This window comes from Toxorhynchites rutilus, chromosome 1 (assembly GCF_029784135.1).
Source record: "Toxorhynchites rutilus septentrionalis strain SRP chromosome 1, ASM2978413v1, whole genome shotgun sequence".
NCBI lineage: Eukaryota > Metazoa > Arthropoda > Insecta > Diptera > Culicidae > Toxorhynchites > Toxorhynchites rutilus.
Genome location: NC_073744.1, coordinates 9,006,141 through 9,014,953, shown reverse-complemented (window position 1 = coordinate 9,014,953; position 8,813 = coordinate 9,006,141). Strand labels below are relative to the sequence as shown.

The 8,813-nt window shown below is 43.9% G+C and overlaps 2 protein-coding genes across 3 annotated transcripts; one reads left to right on the top strand and one right to left on the bottom strand.

The window, feature by feature from the left end:
• Nucleotides 1-431: 431 nt before the first annotated feature.
• Nucleotides 432-2,315, top strand: LOC129763587 (glutamate dehydrogenase, mitochondrial-like). The gene is made up of 2 exons (XM_055762827.1): nt 432-2,036; nt 2,117-2,315. Exons 1-2 carry the CDS (start codon nt 457-459, stop codon nt 2,313-2,315), a joined length of 1,779 nt encoding a protein of 592 aa, XP_055618802.1. The 5' UTR covers nt 432-456.
• Nucleotides 2,316-2,442: 127 nt separating this feature from the next.
• On the bottom strand, nt 2,443-7,958 carry LOC129762954 (zinc metalloproteinase nas-4). Of its 2 annotated transcripts, none has more exons than XM_055761589.1 (3): nt 7,540-7,958; nt 3,289-3,725; nt 2,443-2,809 (listed from the first exon to the last, which is right to left on the bottom strand). In XM_055761589.1, exons 1-3 carry the CDS (start codon nt 7,886-7,888, stop codon nt 2,537-2,539), a joined length of 1,059 nt encoding a protein of 352 aa, XP_055617564.1. In that variant the 5' UTR covers nt 7,889-7,958; the 3' UTR covers nt 2,443-2,536. The 2 variants fall into 2 exon arrangements, with proteins under 2 accessions (XP_055617564.1, XP_055617565.1); XM_055761590.1 differs by lacking the exon at nt 2,443-2,809 and adding an exon at nt 2,917-3,146.
• Between the last annotated feature and the right edge of the window lie 855 nt (nt 7,959-8,813).

Sequence of the window (8,813 nt, the reverse complement as noted above, 5' to 3'; positions counted from 1 at the left end):
AAAATATTTTTTCCAGTATACCACAGAAGTTCGACAAAAAATGGAATTATGAAATTATCCAAAAAATGGCTAAATACTAGAGATAATAATGAACAACATATAGGGGAACTGGTGATGAACAAAACCAGAAATCGCTCTCTCGATAGCCATTCTGATGTGTTTAATCGTATTTAAGAAATTTTATTTATTCGATCTGATATTCTTAACATTTCATAGGTTTTAACGAAAACCAAGCTAAACAAATTTTATTGAACAAATTTGGACAAGAAACCACGTATAAATCAATCCTATACCCCTACTTCATGAGAATTGATTTTCAACAAAAACCAATTTCACTCAAAAATGAAAAAACTGATACTTTTTCAATGGTCCAATATGGCAGAATTTAGATGAATTCGAAGTAGGCCAGTCGCTTTTTAGAACATTCAACTGTCATTTGCAGCAGCAAAAAAAAAAATGTGGTCACTCGCAAAGATTAATTTGAGGAAAATCTCCCGGCCGCTTGGCCGTTACCAGCACACCATCCCCAAGGACCTACAACAGATCGCCAAGGAGAAGGATCCCATTTTTTCCAAAATGATACAGTATTATTTCCACAAGGCATGCGTCAAGCTGGAACCACGGCTGATCGAGTATCTGAAGAAGCATCCCCTGATGAGCGACGAGGACCGGAAGGCACGCGTTAAAACTATCATTCAACTCATTGACACGCCGGCAAATACGCTCGAGTTCCGTATCCCGCTGTTCCGAGACTGTGGGCAGTACGAGATTATGACGGGATATCGGTCGCATCATTCACTGCATAGGCTCCCGGTTAAGGGTGGTATTCGGTACTCGATGGATGTGAACAGGGACGAGGTTAGCGCTTTGGCAGCGCTGATGACGTTCAAGTGCGCTTGCGTTCATGTTCCCTTCGGTGGGGCCAAAGGTGGAATCAGGATCGACCCGAGCAAATACAGCAGCAAAGAGCTGCAGAACATCACCAGAAGATACACAACCGAATTGGCGAAGAAGAATTTCATCGGGCCGGGAATTGACGTTCCAGCGCCGGATATGGGGACCGGTAACAGGGAGATGTCATGGATAGCCGATCAGTACAGCAAGACGATTGGTCACAAAGACATTAACGCTTTGGCCGTGGTTACCGGCAAACCTTTGCATCAAGGAGGAATTCGAGGCCGCGTAGAAGCCACCGGAAGGGGAGTTTTCATCGCGACTAATTGTTTCGCCAGAGAAAAGGAATGGATGGCTGCCATCGAACTGGAGCCCGGTCTGAAGGGAAAAACTGTTATCATACAAGGATTTGGAAACGTTGGAATGTATGCAGCTCACTACTTTTCACAGGCTGAGTGTAAGATTATAGGTATCAAGGAAATCAACGTTTCGCTATTGAACGAGGATGGAATTGACATAGGAGAGCTTCTACAATACACGCGTCTCAATAAAAGCATCAAAGGGTTCAAAGGCGCTAAGGAAGTGAGCGAGGATTTGTTGCATCACAAGTGCGACATTTTGATTCCAGCGGCAATCGAGAAATCGATCAATTCGGAAAATGCAGGCAAAATCCAAGCCAAAATAATTGCGGAAGGGGCAAATGGACCGACAACACCAGCTGCTGATACGATCCTCCAGAGTCGTAAAATTCTCATTATCCCGGACCTGTACTGTAACGCCGGAGGCGTCACGGCTTCCTATTTTGAGTACCTGAAGAACATCAACCACATCTCATTTGGGAAGCTCTCGTTCCGCCAGGAATCGGAAAATCTCCGCGAGGTGCTGAAATCGGTGCAGAGTTCGCTGAGGGATGCCGGAGTCTGTGCGGAGGTAAATCCAACCGACGCGTTGAAACACTATCTGGATAATGCAAGTGAGGCGGATGTTGTGGCTTCCGGGCTCAAGTATGTGCTCGAATCAGCCGGCAATGGGATAATGACCGTTGCCAATCAGTACCAGCTGTGTTTGGATTTGAGAACCGCCGCCTATATCTGGTCGGTTGAGAAGATCTTCAAGACGTATGAAGGGGCAGGGTTGGCTATGTAATTGTTTGTTGAAATAAACTGATGTTGTTATTGAAGTTTATCTACTTTATTTTTTAATTGCATTCCATCCATCGTAGGCACCATAAGGGTATGCTCCAGGGTGTTCGGTTGGGTAGTATCCGGGATAAGGTGATCCTCTTGGATAGTAGTCTGGATAACAGGGTTGGTTTGGGTAGTTTGGATAGCTTGCATCAGTTGGACCAACACGACCATTCGGAAAGGGTATCACGGGGTAGGGCGACCGAACCACGTTCGGGCATGAGTACATTCGATTAACTTTCTCAACGTCAGCTGGTGAGAAGTCTGTTCGCTGTCCCATTGGTAAACCTATCACCGGGTACTGAAAAAGAAAGCGTTAAAACACGAAGCCGATTTCTTAGTTGTAAGTTTATTTGGCGCCGTGTAAGTAAAGTGAATTGCGACAAAAATGAGGTAGGAAGCGAGATTTGTTCGTTGTGTTGTTTGATCGTATTTGAACTTGTTTATGGTTGTCCCCATTATTGTTCTCTCAACGCGTTGGACGTTTCGTTATCCCCAAAGGCTCCGATGAGATTGCCAATGAAACCAACTACTTGGGCTCCCGTAACACCTGGTTTACTTGGTCTGCTAGGTCTGCTAGGCCTACCACTCGCCGGCCGTTGGGGTTTCGATGCATTGGTTCCGTTGCCACTGCTGGCGGTAGTTCCTTTGCAGCCGTACATCGAGTTGATCTTGCTAAGGTCACCTTTGGAGAAGCCGTCTCGTTGGCCCATCTTGTTGCCACCGGTTTTCTGTGTATGATCATGAAAACATTTGATGGATATAATAGTGGGAGTGTCGTTTTCGAGTGTGGTGCATCGTGTGTGTGGTACTCGGAGTCAAGCCAGGAATGAATAAATCAAGGTTTGAAACTTTTTATTTTGCTTTGCTGAAAGTTTGATCAACATTATTAGGACTAGTGTAAATGATAAATTTGTTTGTTGTTGAGGTAGTTGATGTTTTAATCACAATGAGTGCGTCCAGTACCAAAGAGAGATTCCATTATTTGCAATTGTACATAGTGTTAATCTTTTGCAGATCATGTTTGCTAAAACCATCCCGTTGTCCCATCGTACCGGAGAATGTTTTCTGCAGGAAGAGAATATGGAAGGAAAAACACCAAAACCGGAATATCACGAAAAATTCAAAACACACTCCCACACGTGCTCTTGAGTATTCAAATTCAGAAACGACGAATAACTTTTTGATAATCAGTTGAATGGCTACTCACTTTTGGGACGATTGTGGGTTTTCCATTGACGGAGAACGCATTGGCCGAATAGTGCATTATGCTGCCATAGTCATACCTGACACCATGACTGTTGACGGAGTTGCTGCGTGCCTTGACGAAGTTGCTTTCCGTACCTGGTTGGATGTTTTCTGTCTTAATCAAGACGAAGTCATCCCGATCGTCACGATTCTGCTCGTGAAGGAAACCAACGGCGTGCATCAACTCATGGGCAACCGTTCCGACCTTGGTCGTACAGCCAGGTATCTGCAGATTAACCTCTTGTTTGCCCCCAAGTCGGCCAACGCTAGACCAGCAACCGCTGTTCGTGCTCTGGATCGAAATGTAATCCTGCTGTTTGGTGCGGGGAACGAACTTGATGCATGTTTCGGCATGGTATTTGTTCATAGCATCTTCAATCAGCTGCATGCCGAAGGCGTCTGTGAAAAGTTCGAGAAATTAGTGTTTTTATGTTGGTTTTATCGTCGTACACATGGTTCACTGCCGTACAAATGAAACACTAATTTCTGTATAACTCTAGAACTAATCAAGCAAATGGAACCAAATTTGGCATGTGGAGGTTTCAGGGGACAATATATTCTTCTATGGTTTTCTATGGTCTCCTCTGGTGGAAGGTGGCTGCTATACAGAAAAACACTAATTTCTGCATAACTCGAGAACTAATGTATGCAAAATTTGCCCGAATGTATCATTTAACCGGATGCGACAGTTATCCAAATGTAACAATTACCCGAATGCAACACTTACCCGAGAAGATATATTTGAATAATACGCAAGTTTTATTATTAGGAAGTATTTGTATATTTATTTCTGATCAGTGTTATATGAAGTTTTGTCTCATGTTTGTCTCGAACGTTCACTTCCGTTCAAAAAGTATTTTTCGCGGGTAATGCAATTTGAGGAATAGGGGTGTTGAATAAAATCCTTTTAAAAATAATAAAAAGTGAAAGAATGTAGTTTTATAGCGTATAATGAAGTTTATCCATTCATATGGATGATGCAGCCCGCTTACTTAAAAGAAAGCTGACAATTTTGGTACATACGTATTATGGCACTGAAGTGCAATTTTGATGAGATCAAAATACATGACATGCATAATTAACCGGGCAAACGTAATGCACCGGGTGAACGTATGTCGTCTGACGTCCGACATGACTAAAGGATCGTCTCCTATGTTTCAAACAAACCGAGAAATCGGTGGAACACAGGTTTGCTTGCGAGAGGCCGCCGCTTCCGACAGCGGGTCGGCGGCCGACTTGGATTGTGTCACCTCGGCGGCTTGGTGCCACCTCGGTTCCTTATCCTCGTTAAATGGGTACTTAGCCCCCATTACATTGATCTCAGAATAAATTTCATCACTAAATAATAAATTCATGCTAAAATCTGCGCTGCGGTGGTAAATACGTAAGTACCATTTTTTCTTATCTATTCATTTCACATTTTCATTTTAGTTTTTCATGTTAAAGTTACCTGCTTAATTTTCGGAATATCCCATAACCCATGCTCATTTCTGGAAGATCTCTTGGCCTTAAAGATCAATACAGAAAGGAAAGAAGACGGCATCTGCCTACACTAATTTCTTAAAATGACAAAGCGAAGTCTTCAACATCTGTTTTAAATTTCCTCATCACAACTTTTCATTTTAATTCGAAACTTCGTAACAGGAGATTCATAAAAAAACTCATAATCTGATTTATCGGATTTTTTCATACTTCGTTCGGGTGAACATTCCATTCTGGTAAATGTCGCATTCGGGTATTTGTTACATTCGGGTAAATGTCCATTCGGGTATATGTTGCATTCCGGAATTTGTTACATTCGGGTAAATGTGCTCCGAGTAAACGTGTTTCCGGTGAATGGGATTCGGGTGAATGACACACAACCTCAACAAGCAACAGAAACCGGTCAACCAACCGAAGATGAAATCGAAGGGCCCGAAATGCTAGAAATTCGGGCAAATCGCAAAGGATTGCCGGAGCACGAAGGAACAAGATTTCTGCGTCGTCTTGTCATCGATCGAGTCCAACAGCAACGCTGATTGGTTTTTCGACTGCGGACCAACAGTTCACATGACTCATTATAAGGTGCTATTGAAGGAGATGAAGCCATTAAATGGTAACGTTGTTGCAGCGAACAAGGGCGAAATGAGCATCGAAGCTAACCATTTTGAAGCCGGAATTGTCGCACATCAGGATCTTTGGAATGGGTCATGTTCCGAAACCGAAACGACACAAGTGGGATGCGAAATAGGAAGCTAGCTTCCTGTTAAGATTCGATGAAGACATCAAGGGTTACCGTCTATCGGATCTGAAGACCAGGAAGATCGTCAAGAGCCGGGATATTCGATTCATCAACGAAGGGACAACTTACGGTCGTGAATCAGAAGCGGATCGAGGAAGTGCTCGCACGATGGTCAGGTTGGATGTCGAGGATTACGTGTCGTTATCGCCAGAAGTTACGGAAGGGACAAGTGCAGCGACTGAAGCAGTCACAACGACTTCGAAGACGGCGACTGTGAAGAAGCATTAAGCAACATTAGCAGTAGCTCGACAGATACCATGATTGATGTGACTGTGCTTCGTCCGCTCCAAGTTTTTATCCGCCTAGGTCACTGGCGTTGAGGCGAAGCGGTCGGAAGCATCATCTTCCAGGCAAGTTTGATCAGTTCGTAGTTTCGATCAAAGCCTTGCCCCGATCCCACTTTTCACAGATACCCCGATACGATGTCGTGCAACCGAATCAACCCGATGATGAGCAAGTTGCGGAACCAATTGGTTGGGCCAGATCAGCGGAATGGCGACTCAGAAGATCGACGGTGCGAACGGCATCTCAAGTGATCCTGTTACACCACAAGATGCGATGTCGCGTTCTGATGCCGAAAAATGGAAAGCAGCCATGCAGGAGGAGAACGATGCACTGATTAGCAACGGTACCTGGAACCTGGCAGAACTCCAAAAATGCAGGAAGACGATAAAATGCAAGTTGGTGTTCAAGACTAAGCATGATTCGAGCGGAAACGAGTCGAGGTTGGTGATTAAAGGTTTTTTTTGCAGCGAAAACAGGTAGATTATGACGAAACTTACTCCCCCGTCGTTCGTCACAGTTCGCTGTGATACCTGTTCGCGCTGGCATCGCATGGCAGGTACGATTTGCAAATCTAGCAGATAGACGCCTTCATCGCTTTCCTCCAAGGAGACCTGGAAGAAGAGATTTATATGGAGCAGCCCCCGATGTTCGAGAATCCCCAGAATCGTTCAATTGTGTGCTGCTTGAACTAGGCGTTGTACGAACTCAAGCAGTTAAGTTAAGTGTGGAACAACAAGCTGGACTCGAGGCTGAAGAAGTTTGGTCTTATACGAACTACGACCCCTGCGTTATACGTCGATGATTTTTTCGAACAATGATGACTGGATCAAGCGTGTCAAGGTGTTCCTGATTGAAAACTTTTGGATGAAGGACTTGGGTGAAACTAAAAGTTAACTAGGAATTCGAATAAAACGGACCGATGATACTATTGCGTTGGATCAGAAAGACTACATTGAAACAATGCTGGCCAAGTTCAACATGGCAAAATGTAAACCAACCAAGACACCGATGACTGACAAGCTAAACAAAGAGGTGTCACCAAAAACCCCGGACGAGACGAACCAGATGGCCAACATTCCGTATCAGGAAGCAGTCGGTAGTCTGATGTATTTGACTCAATGTACCCGAGCGGATAATTTAAAAAAAATTACAATGACTGCTCACAATTTCTACACATGGCATTGACACTCCCAATGTTTGTAATCAGATCCAAAGATATGAAATTAATCTTGAAGGAAATAAATAGAAGCGATTTTCCGGATTTTTTGAGAACAAGTTTTGATAGTACACTTTGAAAATTCGTTTTGCTCAGAAATTAAACATTGATGTCTCTGTCGATTAGGAACATTGGATCATCATGAGTTCTTCACGCATCACGCTTACTACGGAGTTGAATAAATCAAGCAGCATTTTCTCAGAGAGTCATATTTTCCCCAACCGAGAGACGAAATTTACGAGTATGTGACAAATTGCCAACTGTGCCTCGAATACGATCGAAACTCGATCGACTTCCCATTTTCGGAAACACTGAGATTTGAATAACAAATCAAATCAATTAAGTACCAATTCCTAACTTTACTAGTCCACTAGTGTAACAACGACCCGCAGTTCCAACTGATCAGAATCGCCGATCACTCACTCACTCACCGAAATTTCCTTCGATCACAAACGGCACCACACCATTCGACCACAGTTTGCTCTTGTCGGCCAGACCGTTCCTTCCCGCCGGTCTCGTTATCAGCATGTCTCCTCCGGCGTACGTTCCAAGCTCCTCCGGGTTCACCAGATCCGTCTCCGGGTTGTACTGGCTGACCCGCTCGCCAACCGACGGATCCGGCGCACCGTAGATCGCCGTCCCCAGATGCGACAAATCGATTTCACCATCGTTGCTATCGACTTCGTTTTCGGCGTCGTCCCGCAGGATTACGTTGCAGTTGGCCACCGTAAGCCACGTGGCTGCCAGCAGTACGAGTAACATTTTGTGGGACATTGCCATTTATATGGATGTGCAGTGTGAAACGATTACGGCAACCCCGTTTTGAATTGATCGCGTTTTACCGAACACCAGCTGGGAACTGATTGCCAACCCAAGAACCTGGCTACCTATTTATATTGAAAGCCACAAATGAAATGAAATGAACCTGCTTTCGCATTTCTTCTAATGCATTGGGGGTGGTGAGGGTGTTAACCTGTCACACGACGTCCCCGGCATTCCCCCTTCAGGTGCACGATTGAAAGTGATGGTCTGACGTTTGGAATCGTCAAGCGATAAGTTCTGGTTCTGGTGGACGTGTGCGCCAATGTTTGCGAATATTTCGACGGCTATAGCTGATAACGGGCAACGTTTTTCGGTGCACCAATAAAGTTCTAGTGTTGTAATTTTGGGTATTACAGGGTAATTCATGTGTCTAAACTATAAGCAGGTAAAACGATAATTTTCTCCGCACTAATTATACTTTTCATCTAGGTCAGTGTACTCAAGAATGACAATTCAATTCATGACAATAAATGCGGATTTTTATTCCTCGCAAAATGGGTTCCGGTTATCTTCATTAATATCCCCCACTCCACATTGTTATGAACTTGACAGTAACACTGATTCGATTTCCATACTGTAATAATAATTTTACGCCGACGTAGTTTCGAGTGAATCTAATGTATAAACGGAGCATATGGAACGAGCAACTTAATCCAGATTTCCACTGCTCCGGTCAATAACTTTGGCAAGTAACAGGAGAAAGGCTCGTTGGGCATAGAATTTTCAACTGTAGAAAATTTGATTACAGTTTAATCCACAATTGAAGTAACTTAGGCGACGAATAAAGAGCTCAATCATGGCCGAAAGATGAAATTCGAAGGATTTTTTATCGACATTCTGTGGTTTGATTGAGTGTTTCGAATGTTCGAAAAGTGTTTTTATG